The sequence below is a fragment of the Syngnathus floridae genome, unplaced genomic scaffold, assembly GCF_059516105.1.
Source record: "Syngnathus floridae isolate MCC-2025c unplaced genomic scaffold, RoL_Sflo_1.0 HiC_scaffold_67, whole genome shotgun sequence".
In the NCBI taxonomy this organism is placed as follows: domain Eukaryota; kingdom Metazoa; phylum Chordata; class Actinopteri; order Syngnathiformes; family Syngnathidae; genus Syngnathus; species Syngnathus floridae.
In genome coordinates this window covers 154,197-172,268 of record NW_028284096.1, presented here as the reverse complement: position 1 = coordinate 172,268, position 18,072 = coordinate 154,197, and the positions used below count along the sequence as shown (strand labels likewise).

The 18,072-nt window shown below is 47.8% G+C and overlaps 1 protein-coding gene and 2 long non-coding RNA genes across 3 annotated transcripts; all 3 read right to left on the bottom strand.

Annotated features, from left to right (window-relative positions):
• Positions 1 to 5,755: 5,755 nt before the first annotated feature.
• Positions 5,756 to 7,422, bottom strand: LOC148378054 (janus kinase and microtubule-interacting protein 3-like). Its single transcript, XM_088368043.1, has 9 exons — positions 7,309 to 7,422; positions 7,024 to 7,086; positions 6,839 to 6,937; positions 6,520 to 6,753; positions 6,334 to 6,399; positions 6,204 to 6,272; positions 6,050 to 6,127; positions 5,813 to 5,993; positions 5,756 to 5,769 (listed from the first exon to the last, which is right to left on the bottom strand). The coding sequence occupies exons 1-9, from the start codon at positions 7,375 to 7,377 to the stop codon at positions 5,756 to 5,758; spliced, it is 873 nt and encodes a 290-aa protein (XP_088224169.1). The 5' UTR covers positions 7,378 to 7,422.
• Positions 7,423 to 9,197: 1,775 nt separating this feature from the next.
• Positions 9,198 to 9,875, bottom strand: LOC148378053 (uncharacterized). Its single transcript, XR_015856222.1, has 3 exons — positions 9,746 to 9,875; positions 9,508 to 9,621; positions 9,198 to 9,276 (listed from the first exon to the last, which is right to left on the bottom strand). It is a non-coding gene; the product is annotated as an uncharacterized LOC148378053 (long non-coding RNA).
• Positions 9,876 to 12,557: 2,682 nt separating this feature from the next.
• LOC148378052 (uncharacterized) lies at positions 12,558 to 14,072 on the bottom strand. Its single transcript, XR_015856231.1, has 3 exons — positions 13,978 to 14,072; positions 13,789 to 13,865; positions 12,558 to 13,321 (listed from the first exon to the last, which is right to left on the bottom strand). It is a non-coding gene; the product is annotated as an uncharacterized LOC148378052 (long non-coding RNA).
• Between the last annotated feature and the right edge of the window lie 4,000 nt (positions 14,073 to 18,072).

Below are 18,072 nucleotides of genomic sequence, written 5' to 3'. Positions count from 1 at the left end.
AATTGATCTATTTTTGTTCCCTGGCAAAATTCGATTTGCTGCAATTCCAAATTTCCAAAGTGAATGAAGGAAAGAAGTCGTTTAAATTATGATTTTGTTTAAATACTAGGCATAGACACAAAATCTACGGCACAAAATGGGCAGACTTTACTTGTTTGAAGAGGACTGGTTACAAGACAGACTTTTCTGATTTATTTAATGGGAAGAAGACTTATTTAGTTTATTTAATCTATTTTTGTTCCCTGGCAAAATTGGATTTGCTGAAATTGTATTTTGCCAAATCTTGCCTTGAGACCTGATAGGAAGTATTAAACGCTTAGTTAAATCAATACAAGTTGGTAATAAGAGCGAGTAATGTTGGTTGAACCGATGAATGAAGGTTGAAAGCAATTTAAATTATGACTTTGTATAAATACTAGATATTAACAGAACATCTACTGCGCGAAATGGGCAGAGTTTACTTGTTTGAGAAGGAGTGGTTTATTCAAAACTAAGATTTATTTAATCTGTTTGTTCCCAGGCAAAATTGGATGTGATGCAATTCCAAACTTCACCACATGATGGTGCCCAATTTTGACTTCATAGGACATATTAAACACTTAGCTTGTTATTATGTTCAAGGTAATCAGATTTGTTTATTATTCTAATGGCCTCTTCAAAACTATTCTGGATTACTACTTTGGATCTATTCTACATTACTTGGCAACAACATACTCTGTAACAGATTAGGCAGTATAATCATATCTGTTAACTTGAGAGTGCCCACACTCAATCTACTTATCGTGATGTGTTAAATCAATTACTGTTAGACATTATTTGTCTGATAATCTACCAAATCTTTGAATTGAAGAATTTGTGATTTAATTAATAGCTTGTTGTTATGTTAAGGGCAATCAGACTTGTATATAATTCTAATGGCCTTCTTTTGAAAACTATTCTGAATTACAACTTTGGATCTTATATTACTTTGCAACAATCTACTCCGTGACAGATTAGGCAGTATAATCACATATGTTAACTTGAGAGTGCCCACACTCAATCTACTTATCGTGATGTGTTAAATCAATTACTGTTAGACATTATTTGTCTGATAATCTACCAAATCTTTGAATTGAAGAATTTGTGATTCTAATGGCCTTCTTTTGAAAGCTATTCTGAATTACAACTTTGGATCTTATATTACTTTGCAACAATCTACTCCGTGACAGATTAGGCAGTATAATCACATATGTTAACTTCAGTGCCCACACTGTATTTATTTATGGTTATTTGTTAAATCAAGTACTGTTAGACATGAAATAGGAAGTGTTTAACATAAATGTTATGGCTACTCACCATTGTAGCTCGCTCCTGGTCAATGATACGAGCCTCTTCTTGCAGTGGAAAACTTGCAGCCAACAAACACCGTGGAACCTAAAGGAATGAAATTAAACATTAACATTTCGCCTCGACCAATTTTCACACGTACAACGCAACGCGGCTACACTTCTGCTATTACAAACGTAAATCTCCTTAAACACAATGAGTGTTACTTACCGTGTACGCTCTAGACGGTCCAGTTGCAAGCAGAAAATAAAGATATTTCTGTTGATAATCGTCGCTGCTCAGTGGCTCACGGCCATCGCGCCAACAGATTTGAATCGGAGGTTCGGGCAATTACGTCATATCCGCGGCACATGACTGCGACGTAATACCCGCTTATCTGAAACGGCAGTTAAAAGTAGAGTTACATCAAGTTTTCTTGGAACCTAAACGAATGAAAGAAAACTATCATTTGGCCACAACCAACATTCACAGATACAACACAACGTGCGGGGTTGAGGTTAAAGATTGAGTGAAGGGCCCTCGTTTTAAACTACTGTTTTGAAAAGTAGTGGGAACAAGTAAGACGTATTTAATTTATTTAATGGGAAGTAGTAAGACTTATTAAATTTATTTAATCTACTTTTCTTCCCAGGCAAAATTTGATGTGCTGCAATTCCAAATTTCCAAAGTGAATGAAGGAATGAAGTCCTTTAAATTATGATTTTGTATAAATACTAGGCATTAACACAAAATCGACGGCACAAAATGGGCAGACTTTACTTGTTTGAAAAGGACTGGTTACAAGACAGACTTTTTTAATTTATTTAATGGGAAGAAGACTTATTTAGTTTAATTGATCTATTTTTGTTCCCTGCCAAAATTCGATTTGCTGCAATTCCAAATTTCCAAAGTGAATGAAGGAAAGAAGTCGTTTAAATTATGATTTTGTTTAAATACTAGGCATAGACACAAAATCTACGGCACAAAATGGGCAGACTTTACTTGTTTGAAGAGGACTGGTTACAAGACAGACTTTTCTGATTTATTTAATGGGAAGAAGACTTATTTAGTTTATTTAATCTATTTTTGTTCCCTGGCAAAATTGGATTTGCTGAAATTGTATTTTGCCAAATCTTGCCTTGAGACCTGATAGGAAGTATTAAACGCTTAGTTAAATCAATACAAGTTGGTAATAAGAGCGAGTAATGTTAGTTGAACCGATGAATAAAGGTTGAAAGCAATTTAAATTATGACTTTGTATAAATACTAGATATTAACAGAACATCTACTGCGCGAAATGGGCAGAGTTTACTTGTTTGAGAAGGAGTGGCTTATTCAAAACTAAGATTTATTTAATCTGTTTGTTCCCAGGCAAAATTGGATGTGATGCAATTCCAAATTTCACCACATGATGGTGCCCAATTTTGACTTCATAGGACATATTAAACACTTAGCTTGTTATTATGTTCAAGGTAATCAGATTTGTTTATCATTCTAATGGCCTCTTCAAAACTATTCTGGATTACTACTTTGGATCTATTCTACATTACTTGGCAACAACATACTCTGTAACAGATTAGGCAGTATAATCACATATGTTAACTTGAGAGTGCCCACACTCAATCTACTTATCGTGATGTGTTAAATCAATTACTGTTAGACATTATTTGTCTGATAATCTACCAAATCTTTGAATTGAAGAATTTGTGATTTAATTAATAGCTTGTTCAGGGTAATCAGACTTGTATATAATTCTAATGGCCTTCTTTTGAAAACTATTCTGAATTACAACTTTGGATCTTATATTACTTTGCAACAATCTACTCGGTGACAGATTAGGCAGTATAATCACATATGTTAACTTCAGTGCCCACACTGTATTTATTTATGGTTATTTGTTAAATCAAGTACTGTTAGACATGAAATAGGAAGTGTTTAACATAAATGTTATGGCTACTCACCATTGTAGCTCGCTCCTGGTCAATGATATGAGCCTCTTCTTGCAGTGGAAAACTTGCAGCCAACAAACACCGTGGAACCTAAAGGAATGAAATTAAACATTAACATTTCGCCCGGACCAACATTCACACGTACAACGCAACGCGGCTACACTTCTGCTATTACAAACGTAAATCTCCTTAAACACAACGAGTGTTACTTACCGTGTACGCTCTAGGCAAAATTGGATGTGATGCAATTCCAAATCTATCTGAAACGGCAGTTAAAAGTAGAGTTACATCAAGTTTTCTTTTTTAATCAACACAATCATTTACAACCGTTGACCAGAAAGAATCGTCGAAATTCGACGTCCCCCACAAACGCCACGCTCACTCGCTTTTCAGGGCAACAAAAGTACTTCTTTTTAAAAACGATGAGTTGTACTTACCGTGTACGCTCTGGACGGTCCAGTTGCAAGCAGAAAATAAAAATATTTCTCTTGTTAGTCGTATGTTACCATCCGCCGTGTCTTTGTCAACATCGCCGCCATTTTCCTACTTCCTGCTGCGAGCCACGCCCACGGATTTAAATTTGGGCGGAAGCTCTTTCCATTGGCGTCGTTTTCGCGTATAGCAAATCCGATTGGTTGGGAAGGGTGCACGGTTATGCAGCCGAGGGGTCCTGTGATCGGTGGGATGTAAAGTAGGCGTCGACGTCACGTCCGCGTCACGTGACCACGACGTGGCAGACGTCATATAGCAACCGCTGTTTCGTTTAGTAGACTTACAGTTGTTATGCATTGACATAATGGCGCACACACCAAATAGATTTAAATAAATTAAATAATTCTTCTGCCCACTCTCTTTTAAACAAGTTAACTCTCCCCGCGGATTTGAATTCCGGCGAAAGTTACGCCCATCGACGTCACGTATGTCACGTGACCACGACGTGGCAGATGTCATATAGCAACCGCTGTTTTGTTTAGTAGATTTACAGTTGTTATGCATTGGCATAATGGTGTGCACTCAAAATAGATTTAAATAAATTAAATATTTCTTCTGCCTACTCCCTTTTAAACAAGTTAACTCTGCCCACGTCCATTGACGTCTTGTCTGCGTCACGTGACCACGACGTAGCGACGTCATATAGTAACCGCTGTTTTGACCAGTAGACTTAGTTATTATGCGTTGACATAATGGCGCACTGGTTAGCATGGCCACCTCTTAAGCATGATGATGCGGGTTCGACGCCTGATCAATGTTAGCATGGAGTGAGCTGAAGTGCATGGCGCTGAAGATTTGAATCTTTGAAATGCGCTGAGGTCTGACATATCAGGCAGAATGGTTTGCCATCACGTTCAACAAAAAATAGAAACTTTCCCACTCTGATTAAAACGTCCTGTGTTCATCTACGTATTTTCGTTTTGCTGTGCATCTTTTCCCTGCCATTTCGAGAGCCCAATTGACACTCATAGTTTAAAGAAATGTGTTTGCCCATCCTACTTTGTGGAATTTCACCACATGCGCTTTTGACCAAAATACCAAATTGAACTCAAGTGAAGCCAACACGCACAACCCCCCCCCCCCACACACACACACACACACAAATGTTGATATGAACATAAAAGAGCCGCATGCGGTTCGGGAGTTGCGGCTTGGCCAAACCTGTACTATACAACTTTATTTGTATAAAATTTTCACAACAGCTGTCACACAAACAAAGCGGGAAAAACCGAAGACGTGCGTGTTCCGCCCACGCTGGATTTATTTGCACCTTTGAAAAGACACCGTATTGCCGCAGATGTGGCAAAGAGTACTTTTGGGCATCTGAGACGGAAGGATGTCCAAAGCATCACGTCACCTGCTCTGGTAGGCATGGTGGTGGGACGTTGAGGTCAACCGCTTTGGGGTTGGCTGAATCTTTGATCGCAGGATGCCACACACTTGAAGACAGAAGCAGAAAATCAGAGCTAAATGCAAAATGTACTCACCGGTGACTCCAAATTTTTTCCCCCCTGAAGAAACAGCTGGACGGGTGGCCCCGGCTGGCCAGTGGGACTCTTGTTATTCTGACCCTTTTTAGTGCGCGTTTGGGGCAACAACCGTTTTTTGTGGCGCTCTCTTCTGGTTCAAAAGTGCCCTGCATGTGAATTTGCTTTTCCTGCCTTCTGATTGGATGAGCGCCGGTGTGACGCGGTGCCTCTGTCACCGTGGCGGGGGGTATACGTTGGCATCGGAGCGTCTGCCAACGTCTGAGACCGGCTGGCAGTGTATCGGAGGTGTCGAGTGCGGTGCCGCTGGAGCTCACTCACCAGCTGGTGTTAGGGCCACAGAATGAAGGCCAAGGAGAAGAATAGAAAGAGAAACAGAAACTTCTCCTCCAATTGTTTGATTTGTCTCTTCTGAGCTTCGATGAATTCTTTCAGCTCTTTGTTCCTCTAGGACGGACAAATGGAAAGTGGCATTCAAAAGCCAGTAAGCGTGCAAGTAAGTGCCGGGCTGGCTTTGGGCCCTTACCTGTTGCGCGCTGTGCAGCAGATCCATTCTCTCTTGGAGGATGCAAGCGTCGCGCTCCCTCAACTCGCACATCAGGGCTCGCTTCCATTGGTCCACGGCGCTCCTAAGCTCTTCTCTCTGATCCGCCGTCAGCACGTCATTCACGCCAGCGTGGCTGGCTTTTTCGCCGTCCGTGGCGGGGCAGTCCCGCTGCGGTAGCGCCTCGTACAACATGGCCTCCAGCTCCAGGATCCTCTGGGCCGCAATCCTCGTCCATCAGTGGTCCGGCGGGAGATTTGAGGGCGGCTTACCTTATGAGCCTGGTCCATGGAACACTTCCTGAAGTCCAACTCTTCATCCAGGTAGCCCTTCTGCTTGCAGAACATATCCTAGCACAGCTCAAGGTCAGAATTGTTGGGGCACATTGCCGGAGTTCCCCTTGGCTGATGTCGCGTGTCTGTCTACCTTCTCACTTTCAATGTCCAACATCTTCTGTTGAAGTGCTGACTTGGTCACTTTGATGTATTCTAACCACTGAGGAAAGGCTGCTGTCACATAAGCAGAATGCGAGAGCGTGCGTGGACGTGCGCGTTACCTTCTCGGCTAGGGTGAGAAGGGTCCTGGCGTGAATCACGACCATCTGCTCCTCGTTGGTGAGATTCTGCAAGAGCCCAAAGGCACAGCGTCAACAAGCTTCTTTCAGCGCAAAGCCTTCCAAAAGTCACATTTGAGCCGCCGAGTCTCGTGGAGTGCGAACATAAGGAGTTCGACATACACTTACGGCGTTATAGCCCAGGATGTCCAGCTTCTTCATCAGATCACTGATGACGATGTCCGGGGGAAAGGCGCAAGGAGCAATGTAAGGTGTTCTGGGACCTCGGGTTAAGGTTAGGGTTGCGAGGGACGGCTTACGTACGCTCACGCCCTCGGCCTCGCAGTAGATCTGCAAAGGGCTGAGGCCGTCTGGGAAACGGACTTGCAGACACTTCAAGACGGGGGAGCGCCACTCCCTCTCCTGAAAGGCAGAGGCATGCATCCGTCCGTCCGTCCGTCCGTCCGTCACATCTCTGGCCTCAACACGCTTGTGCGAGTCTTCCCACCTCCAGCTCCAGGATGCGGAACTCAAGCAGTTCGTTTTGGTCTCGGATATCCTGGATGTGCTCTTTCAGACGCGCTTCTTCCGCCTCCATCCGCCTGACCTGAAAAGACAGTCAGACCTCATCTGCGGGGCTTCCCGACAGGTGTGACGCCAAGCGACTCCGCCCAGCGCCTTTCTTTCCGTCACCTTTTCCGCCAACTGCTGATTGCTCTGACGCAGCAGCTGCTTCTCCTCCACCCACTTGACATTCTAGAAGAGACAAACGCGTGGACAGCTTTGGAATGTTGTGTCATTTTCATCCACAAATTCTTTGGTTGACTGGAAAATGACATTTGCTTTTCTCCGCATTTTCCCAGCCACGTTCGGGGGGGGGTGGGGGGGGGGGGTTGGTCCAGTAATGCCAGACGGATGAGTGACTGAAGAATGTAGCTATTTTGTCTGAGAAAAAGGTGTGCTCATTGATGAGCTTACCTGTCCTTGTTGCTTCAGCGCTGACTCCAGATCTGCTACTCTGCTTTGATAGTGACCCATTTCTACCATCAGCTTTTCTCTGGTCTGAAAGGAGGAGGAGGGAGGCTCCTCCTCCTCCTTTCAGACCAGAGAACACCCGAGGCTGGGTGAGAACGGGGAGGCTGCGACCCGGCCGGGGGTTGCGGGAAGGGGCGCCACCTTGATCTCCTTCTCGGCGTCGTAGTCCCCTTCGCTGGTCTGGGCTAGCAGAGCGTAGGCTCGTTGCAGCGCTTGATATTCTTGCGTCAGCTGGCGGTAGCGAAGCTCCGCCTCTTCATGCACACACCAATGCAACACAGCACTAGTACCAGAATCAGTCAGACCGGCGACAAAGCACCCGCGACGCAAAGACGAGTCCGATTCCAGGCTGAAGAGGAATGTTTGGTGCCAATACGCTGGCAGAAATGGCGGGCTACCTCTTCGGGTTCCGTGTCGGGGGTTCTGTCGGTGTGAAAAGACAAGGACGATCCGTCCGAGTCCACCAACACGTCTTCGTCGTAGCCGTAAAATGTTTCGATGACCTGCGGGCGCGGAAGCAAACATCTCTCTGAACAAACTGAAGCGACACCTCACGATGAATCGACGAGAGGAACGATAGCGAGAAAAAGGCCATTTCATCTTGCGCAACACCAAGCAGCCGCAAACAAACAGACTCACCTTGCAGGACCTCACGCTTTGTTCCTCCTCAGAGATTCTCGACGTCGGTATCGTAGCAGCAAATCTCTCTCCTGTCGACACAAATAATCCGCCTTTGAGATTCTTTGGATGCAAAGGGAACGAACGGCTCCGGCGCAGAAACAAACGCGACTCACAATGACATTTCTGACATGAGCTCCTGTCTCCAGAGCCTGAAAAACACATCACCGGCGATGATTGGAGGGACGCTCGTCTTTTCCAAAAGTGACAACTACAGGGTGTGTCAGGGTTTTCCAGATTATCTTTATCGTATCATTGTGTTGCTTTGACTTTGACTGCGACCTGTAATAAATAATATTATTTATCCCCTATTTATCCCTATCGCTTATCCCTTCCTACACAAAGTTGTAAAACACCCCTTGCTATGTTTTGACTAGAGGTCAAGGGCTTCCTCTATTCAATCCACTCTTACACCCACCCTGTTTCTCTTAATTAAAATGCTCGTGCAGGAGCCGAGAGTCAGACTTCATTCGTACAACGGATGGACTCTCCACCTGCAGGTGTCCAAAAGAACTTACTTGTCTCCCGTGTGGTTCTTGCAAAATAAGTTGGAGCGAGCGCAACTCTAACAGGGTGCATTTTGCCACTAGCTGCCTACGGACAATGACGTCGCGCTCGCGGCTCATGGTTGACGGGCTGAGCAGCCGGGCAAGTCCGTCGTTTTCAGCGCACAGCGAGTGGCAAAGGCGCTGACAAAACGGGAGCTTTGAGCTGCTGAAAACGGCAAAACAAGTCTAAAGCGTGTTCAAACGCGTGCGCACAATGCTCCTGCTTGAAAGGTCGGAATTTAAGGGGCCAATTTTTTGGATGGCGGCCGCCGGCCAAGCTTTGGACGGAAAAGGTTTCCTGGCGACAGCGAGCGAGCGCGGCGCTGCCGTACGTGCACCGAGTCGCCTGCCTGAAGACCTTGGACAAGTCGTCGATGATGTGCCGCTGCTCCACAACTTGAAGGAACTCCATTTCACCGTCCTGCTGGCCGCAACCGCGGTCCAGGTCATTGAGCGAACTAGGCCTTCTCTGTGGAACACAAATGCAGTGGACTCTGTTGGCACGCCGCCGTTGTCCGCGTCGACTTACCAAGCTTGCCATCTCCTCGTTCTCCTGGGTGACAAAGCGCACTTTGTTTTCAAGGCGACACAGCACCAGCGAGAGTTCTTCATTCTTCCTGCTCAGGCGTTTGTTTTTGTACAGGAGTGGCAGAAACTGGCTTTCTGTTTCTCTCAGTCGCTTTAGCTGCAAGCATGAAGTGCGGGATGTGAAAGACGCACAACACGCGGGCCAGAACGTATCCATTCCTTTTGCATCGGTTTGAACGGAATCGTGGCTTTGGCTCCCAATAAAAGACATCTACCAGGCAACCGACTCGCCGCGCCGCTCAACTAATAAGCAAGCGCAATGGGTGCCTCGCTGGATGGCGCGCATCAAACGTAGCGCAAACCTTCAAGCGTGCCGTCAATAAATTACCAGTTCATTGCGCTCTTCAGAAAGCAGGGCGTTTCGATCCTCCAGTTTCCTGATGACTGCGCTGAGCTCAGCGATTTTCAGATGAAACCGTCGCGTGTCCCGATCCTCCTGAGACTGAAAACGCCCCGCAACACACACACACAAGCACTCGTTCAAAGTTCAAAACTGTTTTTGTGCTACCTTCCTCCAGCAACGAACTAAGTCATGCGTACTGCAAGTGTGTGATGAGGTGGCTTACGCAATAAAGAGGATTGCTAGTAGCGGCGTTGACCCCACTTCCAGGGTAGTTTAGGCCCGCCCTTTGGGAATCCCTCAGGGCAGCGATCTGCTGCTCGGCAGCCTGAGTCTGCAGCTGAAGGCGGTGGACGTGGCCGGCCCCAGGGCTTCATCCAAAACACTAACCGCTCTGTCTTTCAGCTTGATCTCATCCGTCTGGATGTACAAACGGGGAGCGCTCAGGCAGGCGGGCAAACTCATTTGCCAGAATTGTGACAAAAACAAAGAGAGCAACCGGCCAATTTTTTTCTTGAATCGACTAGAACACCTTTGCTGTGACAAAAGCGAAGCGAGCAACCGGACATTTTCTTCTTGTGAAATAGAATAGAATAGAATGCCTTAGGTGTCATTGCACTGCAGGTATACAACGAAATTGGGAACATAGCCACGCACCGCGCATCTGATCAGTCCTACCAGTCGGCGGATCTCCCTCTCGCAGTCTCTCTTGGTTCGGCTCAGCTCCTCCCGATGCTGGTGATGAGCCGATCGGAGCTCGGCCGCTCGGGACTGCCAGGCCTGCTGGGCCGCTGCCAGGGCTTCTTCCGCGCTCCTGGTGGAGGCGACACCGCTCGGTCTCCCGACACCGCCGCGTCTCCTCCACCTCCGCCAGCAAAGCGCCCCCCCTCCTCACCTGAGCAGACATTGCGCCACACCGGGCCGTTGAGACCGCAACGGAGCGCCGCGACGCTTACTGGGGACAAGCTACACAATACGGTAGCGGCCGCATCGAAGCCCGACGTGGCGTGCGGATAGTCAGACACGGATAGAGCGGATCACCTTGTCCATGGAGCCGTCCCTCAGGCTGAGGACCAAGGCATTCAGTCGCTGGATCTCTCCATCTTTGATTTTGATCACTCTCATCAGCTCCATTTCATGCTGCCGCAGTAATGTCTCCCTGGTAATGGCTAACTCTTTCTGCTTCTCCTCATGGAGTTTGCTTTTGAGTTCCGTCATGGCGGCGGTGGCACGGTGGTGCTCCGCCCGCAGGTCCTGACTTCTCTCTCTCTCCAGACAGCTGACCTGACATGACTTAGACTTAGACTTAGACAAACTTTATTGTCATCTTGTCTGCACATGGTGCATACAAAACGAAATTCCGTTGCATACGTCTTACAACAAAGTAGTGATATTGCAGTTGAATAGAAGTAACATATCCTATGAATATATATATATATACATATATACTATATATATATATATATATATATATTAAAAATAAGTGCAGCAGTGATAATTATGCAATAGTGCAAGTAGGCAAAACAGTATTCAAGAGTGTGCAGAGGAATGCTAAACCATGTATTAAACTTCTATTTAAAGGGTTTATACAAGTTCAGTAAAGTTGGTAGTGCGAGATAGTGCAAGATAGAGGTCCGTAGTGTCATAAAGTACAGTTCTGTGAATGTGTGATGCAGAGTTCAGTTTAGAGCTCAACAGTTCTAGTGTTCAACAGTCTGATGACAGCAGGGAAAAAGCTGTTGCAGAACCTGGTGGACCTGCAGCGGATGCTGCAAACCTCTTCCCAGAGGGCAGCAGGGAGAACAGTCCATGGTGGGGGTGTGATGGGTCATTGATGATGTTACGGGCACGGGACATGCAGCGCTGAGATGAAATGTCCTGAATGGAGGGAAGAGGAGCCCCTATGATCCTCTCTGCTGTCCTCACCACTCTCCTCACGTTCTTCCAATCGGAGGCGGTGCAGCCTCCACACCACACAGAGAGACAGCTTGTCAGAATGCTCTCTATGGTGCTCCTGTAGAACGTCCTCATGATGGGTGGGGGCAGGTGGGCTCTCCTCATCCTCCGCAGGAAGTACAAGCGCTTCTGTGCCCTCTTGACCAGTGCCGTAGTGTTCATAGTCCAGGTGAGGTCTTCTGTGATGTGGACCCCCAGGAATTTGGTGGTGCTGACCACCTCCACAGCTGAGCTGTTGATGATCAGTGGAGCGTGGTGAGGCTGTTTTTTCCTGAAGTCGACGATGATCTCCTTCATCTTCTCCTCATTCAGGATCAGGCTGTTTTCTCTGCACCAGCCCACCAGCTGCTCCACCTCCTCTCTGTAGTCCAGGTCGTTGTTGTCTCTGATGAGCCCCACCACCGTTGTGTCGTCTGCTGACTTCACGATGTGATTGGTGGTGAACCTGAGGACGCAGTCGTGTGTCATCAGGGTGCACAGCAGGGGGCTCAGGACGCAGCCCTGAAGGGAGCCTGTGCTGAGGGTGATGACATCAGAGGTGTTCTGTCCGACCCGGACTGACTGAGGTCTGTTGGTGAGGAAGTCTAGCAGCCAGTTGCGAAGGGGGGTGTTGAAGCCCAGGTGTTCCAATTTTCCTACCAGATGCTGTGGGATGATGGTGTTAAACGCTGAGCTGAAGTCCAGGAACAGCCTCCGCACATGGGTGTTCTTCTCCTCCAGGTGAGCCAGGCTCAGGTGAAGAACGGAGGAGATGGCGTCCTGAGTGGAGCGGTTTTGCCGGTCGGCAAACTGGAACGGGTCAAATAATAGGGGGAGTCTGGAAACGATGTGACCTTTAAGCAGCCTTTCGAAGCACTTCATCATAACCGGAGTCAGTGCAACAGGCCGGTAATCATTAAATGAGGTGATTTGAGGTTTCTTCGGCACCGGAATGATGGAGGCAGTCTTAAAGCACGCCGGCACTGTGGCTTGGCCCAGCGAGGTGTTAAAAATGTCTGTGATGACCCCAGCCAGATGACTTGCACATTCCCTGAACACACGCCCAGGAATGTTGTCGGGGCCAGGGGCCTTACAGGGGTTGACTCTCCTCAGGGTCTTCAACACATCGGCGGAGTCAAGGCAGAGTACCTCCTCTTCCTGATGGGGGACAGTTTTAACTGCTGGAGTGCCGTTTAGTGCCTCGAACCTCCCAAAGAAGTTATTTAGACCATTTAGAAAGTCAACATCAACTACACCCACCGGGGGGGGGGGAGGGTGAGTTGTAGTCTGTAATCGCCCGTATGCCTTGCCACATACTCCTGATGTTTTTGACGTCGTGGAAACGATCCTGAAATTTTCGACTGCGGTCTCGCTTCGCTATCCTGATGGCACGGTTCAAGTTGGCTCTCGCTGTCCTCAGTGTCTCCTTGTCGCCAGACTTGAAGGCAGAGTTCCGCGCTCGTAGCGTTTGACGTACCTCCTCAGTCATCCAGGGTCGTTGGTTGCCCCGGGTGATGATATTCTTAGTGGTGCTGACGTCCTCGGTGCATTTGTTGATGTAGGCTGACACAGTCATGGCACACGCATGTCTAATCTACATCGGGAAAACTGGGAGGGAGGGAGGCAGGCAGGGAGGCAGGCAGGGAGGCAGGCAGGGAGGCAGGCAGTGTCTGTCTGTTGAGGTTTTCACCTTGTTCTTCTCCTGCTGAAGTTCTAACTGGACGTCCATCAGTTTGGTTCTCAGCTCGTCATTGGCGGCCTGAAGGGCGTCCGTTCGCTCCGCCTTGGCCCGCCCTGCCGGAGCTCGTTTGGACATCTCTTACTCGAGTCTCGCCCGGTCGTCAGTCAGAGATCACAACATTTGTACCTGGAGAGCACAAACGCAGCGCTGTTTTCCACTGGCTTCGAACTCAACTTCAATCGGTACCGTAACTTACAACATCATAAACCTAGAACTAGCTTGACTTATTCATTGAATAAATGCATTTGGTTCTTCAAAACTGCATCACGCAACATAGCGTGACCGAGACGGCCGTTATCCACCTGCGTGAAGTTATTTGGTGAAATGAATGAGATGTTTAAGACACCATCGTTCTGTCTCTATGTAGATGAAGGGAAATAATCGATTGCTGAAGGTCCAAAGGTGTTGTGATAAACAAATAAACATATTAGTGATTAGTGACATATTTGTGATAAACATATTAGGCAGGATAATCACATATGTTAACGTGACTGCCCACACTGTATTTATTTATGGTTATTTGTTAAATCGAGTACTGTTAGACATGAAATAGGAAGTGTTTAACATAAATGGAAGACGAAAGGGGTACTCACCATTGTAGCTCCTGCTGGTCAATGATACGAGCCTCTTCTTGCAGTGGAAAACATACAGCCAACAAACACCGTGGAACCTAAAGGAATGAAATTAAACATTAACATTTAGCCTCAACCAACATTCACAGATACAACGCAACGCAAACTACACAAACGTAAATCTTTTTAAACACAATGAGTTGTACTTACCGTGTACGCTCTAGACGGTCCACTTGCAAGCAGAAAATAAAGATATTTCTGTTGATAATCGTCGTGTTTGTATCCGGTGTCTCGCTCAAGGCCATTGCGCCCACAGATTTGAATTTTGGCGAGAGTTCAGCCTATTGACGTCATTTCCGCGGTGTAATACCCGCATATCTGAAACGGCAAAGTTAAGAGTAGAGTTAAATAAAGTTTTTAGTCAACGCAATAATTTACAACCGTTGACCAGTCGAAATAATCGTCGAAATTTGGCGTCTGTGGCTGGAAGCAGACGCCGAGTTCGACATTCCTCCCAAACGCCACACTCCCTCGCTTTTCAGGGCTAAAAAAAAAACAGTTGTAATTACCTTGTACGCTCTAGACGGTCAAGTTGCAAGCTGAAAACAAAAATATTTGCCTTGTTAGTCATCGTGTTACTAACCGCTGTGTCTTGTTTGCCATAATTGCCGCTTTCCTACTTCCTGTTGCAAGCCACGCCCACGGATTATAATTTTGCCGTGAGTTCCGCCTATTGACGTCATGTCCGCGTCACATGACTGCGACGTAATATTATCTAAAACTGTTTGTGCGGTATTGTGTTGTTCTGTGCGGTATTGTGTTATTCTGTGCGGCGTCGTGTTGTTCTGTGCGGCGTCGTGTTGTTCAGTGCGACGTCGTGTTGTTCAGTGCGGCATGGTGTTGTTCAGTGCGGCATGGTGTTGTTCAGTGCGGCATGGTGTTGTTCAGTGCGGCATGGTGTTGTTCAGTGCGGCATAATGTTGTTCAGTGCGCCATAATGTTGTTCAGTGCGGCATGGTGTTGTTCAGTGCGGGATGGTGTTGTTCAGTGCAGGATGGTGTTGTTCAGTGCGGCATGGTGTTGTTCAATGCGGCATGGTGTTGTTCAGTGCGGGATGGTGTTGTTCAGTGCAGGATGGTGTTGTTCAGTGCGGCATGGTGTTGTTCAATGCGGCATGGTGTTGTTCAGTGCGGGATGGTGTTGTTCAGTGCGGCATGGTGTTGTTCAGTGCGGCATAATGTTGTTCAGTGCGGCATGGTGTTGTTCAGTGCGGCATGGTGTTGTTCAGTGCGGCATGGTGTTGTTCAGTGCGGCATGGTGTTGTCCAGTGCGGAATGGTGTTGTTCAGTGCGGCATGGTGTTGTTCAGTCCGGGATGGTGTTGTTCAATGCGGGATCGTGTTGTTCAGTGCGGGGTGGTGTTGTTCAGTGCGGGATGGTGTTGTTCAGTGCGGCATGGTGTTGTTCAATGCGGCATGGTGTTGTTCAGTGCGGGATGGTGTTGTTCATTGCGGCATGGTGTTGTTCAGTGCGACATAATGTTGTTCAGTGCGGCATGGTGTTGTTCAGTGCGGCATAATGTTGTTCAGTGCGGCATGGTGTTGTTCAGTGCGGCATGGTGTTGTTCAGTGCGGCATGGTGTTGTTCAGTGCGGCATGGTGTTGTTCAGTGCAGGATGGTGTTGTTCAGTGCGGCATGGTGTTGTTCAATGCGGCATGGTGTTGTTCAGTGCGGGATGGTGTTGTTCAGTGCGGCATGGTGTTGTTCAGTGCGGCATAATGTTGTTCAGTGCGGCATGGTGTTGTTCAGTGCGGCATGGTGTTGTTCAGTGCGGCATGGTGTTGTTCAGTGCGGCATGGTGTTGTTCAGTGCGGAATGGTGTTGTTCAGTGCGGCATGGTGTTGTTCAGTGCGGGATGGTGTTGTTCAATGCGGGATCGTGTTGTTCAGTGCGGGGTGGTGTTGTTCAGTGCGGGATGGTGTTGTTCAGTGCAGGATGGTGTTGTTCAGTCCGGCATGGTGTTGTTCAATGCAGGATCGTGTTGTTCAGTGCAGCATAATGTTGTTCAGTGCAGCATGGTGTTGTTCAGTGCGGCATGGTGTTGTTCAATGCGGCATGGTGTTGTTCAGTGCGGGATGGTGTTGTTCAGTGCGGCATGGTGTTTTTCAGTGCGGCATAATGTTGTTCAGTGCGGCATGGTGTTGTTCAGTGCGGCATGGTGTTGTTCAGTGCGGCATGGTGTTGTTCAGTGCGGCATAATGTTGTTCAGTGCGGCATGGTGTTGTTCAGTGCGGCATGGTGTTGTTCAGTGCGGCATGGTGTTGTTCAGTGCGGCATGGTGTTGTTCAGTGCAGGATGGTGTTGTTCAGTGCAGGATGGTGTTGTTCAATGCGGCATGGTGTTGTTCAGTGCGGGATGGTGTTGTTCAGTGCAGGATGGTGTTGTTCAGTGCGGCATGGTGTTGTTCAGTGCAGGATGGTGTTGTTCAATGCGGGATGGTGTTGTTCAGTGCGGGATGGTGTTGTTCAGTGCAGGATGGTGTTGTTCAGTGCGGCATGGTGTTGTTCAATGCAGGATCGTGTTGTTCAGTGCAGCATAATGTTGTTCAGTGCAGCATGGTGTTGTTCAGTGCAGGATGGTGTTGTTCAATGCGGGATGGTGTTGTTCAGTGCGGGATGGTGTTGTTCAGTGCAGGATGGTGTTGTTCAGTGCGGCATGGTGTTGTTCAATGCAGGATCGTGTTGTTCAGTGCAGCATAATGTTGTTCAGTGCAGCATGGTGTTGTTCAGTGCGGCATGGTGTTGTTCAATGCGGCATGGTGTTGTTCAGTGCGGGATGGTGTTGTTCAGTGCGGCATGGTGTTTTTCAGTGCGGCATAATGTTGTTCAGTGCGGCATGGTGTTGTTCAGTGCGGCATGGTGTTGTTCAGTGCGACATAATGTTGTTCAGTGCGGCATAATGTTGTTCAGTGCGGCATGGTGTTGTTCAGTGCGGCATGGTGTTGTTCAGTGCGGCATGGTGTTGTTCAGTGCGGCATGGTGTTGTTCAGTGCAGGATGGTGTTGTTCAGTGCAGGATGGTGTTGTTCAATGCGGCATGGTGTTGTTCAGTGCGGGATGGTGTTGTTCAGTGCAGGATGGTGTTGTTCAGTGCAGCATAATGTTGTTCAGTGCGGCATGGTGTTGTTCAGTGCGGAATGGTGTTGTTCAGTGCGGCATGGTGTTGTTCAGTGCGGCATGGTGTTGTTCAGTGCGGCATGGTGTTGTTCAGTGCGGCATGGTGTTGTTCAGTGCGGCATGGTGTTGTTCAATGCGGCATGGTGTTGTTCAGTGCGGCATGGTGTTGTTCAGTGCGGCATGGTGTTGTTCAGTGCGGCATGGTGTTGTTCATTTCGGCATAATGTTGTTCAGTGCGGCATAATGTTGTTTAGTGCGGCATGGTGTTGTTCAGTGCGGGATGGTGTTGTTCAGTGCGTTATAATGTTGTTCAGTGCGGCATGGTGTTGTTCAGTGCGGCATGGTGTTGTTCAGTGCGGCATGGTGTTGTTCAGTGCGGCATAATGTTGTTCAGTGCGGCATAATGTTGTTCAGTGCGGCATGGTGTTGTTCAGTGCGGGATGGTGTTGTTCAGTGCGGGATGGTGTTGTTCAGTGCGGCATGGTGTTCAATGCGGAATGGTGTTGTTCAGTGCAGGATGGTGTTGTTCAGTGCGGCATGGTGTTGTTCAGTGCGGCATAATGTTGTTCAGTGCGGCATGGTGTTGTTCAGTGCGGCATGGTGTTGTTCAGTGCGGCATGGTGTTGTTCAGTGCGGCATGGTGTTGTTCAGTGCGGCATAATGTTGTTCAGTGCGGCATGGTGTTGTTCAGTGCAGCATGGTGTTGTTCAGTGCGGCATAATGTTCAGTGCGGCATAATGTTGTTCAGTGCGGCATGGTGTTGTTCAGTGCGGGATGGTGTTGTTCAGTGCAGGATGGTGTTGTTCAGTGCGGCATGGTGTTCAGTGCGGGATGGTGTCTTTCAGTGCGGCATGGTGTCGTTCAGTGCGGCATGGTGTCTTTCAGTGCGGCATGGTGTCGTTCAGTGAGGCATGGTGTTGTTCAGTGCGGCATGGTGTTGTTTAGTGCGGCATGGTGTTGTTCAGTGCGGGATGGTGTTGTTCAGTGTGGCATGGTGTTCAGTGCGGCATGGTGTTGTTCAGTGCGGTATCGTGTTGTTCAGTGCGGTATCGTGTTTCTCAGTGCGGTATCGTGTTGTTCAGTGCAGTATCGTTGTGTTGTTCGTATTGTGTTTAACACTTAGCCTCTAAC

Coding starts and splice junctions, on each gene's coding strand:
- LOC148378054 (XM_088368043.1), bottom strand. CDS start 7,377: ATGGTAGAAATGGGTCACTATCAAAGCAGAGTAGCAGATCTGGAGTCA. Junction 6,400..6,519: donor ACATCCTGGGCTATAACGCC/GTAAGTGTATGT, acceptor GGGCTCTTGCAG/AATCTCACCAACGAGGAGCA. Junction 6,273..6,333: donor TTCTCACCCTAGCCGAGAAG/GTAACGCGCACG, acceptor GCCTTTCCTCAG/TGGTTAGAATACATCAAAGT.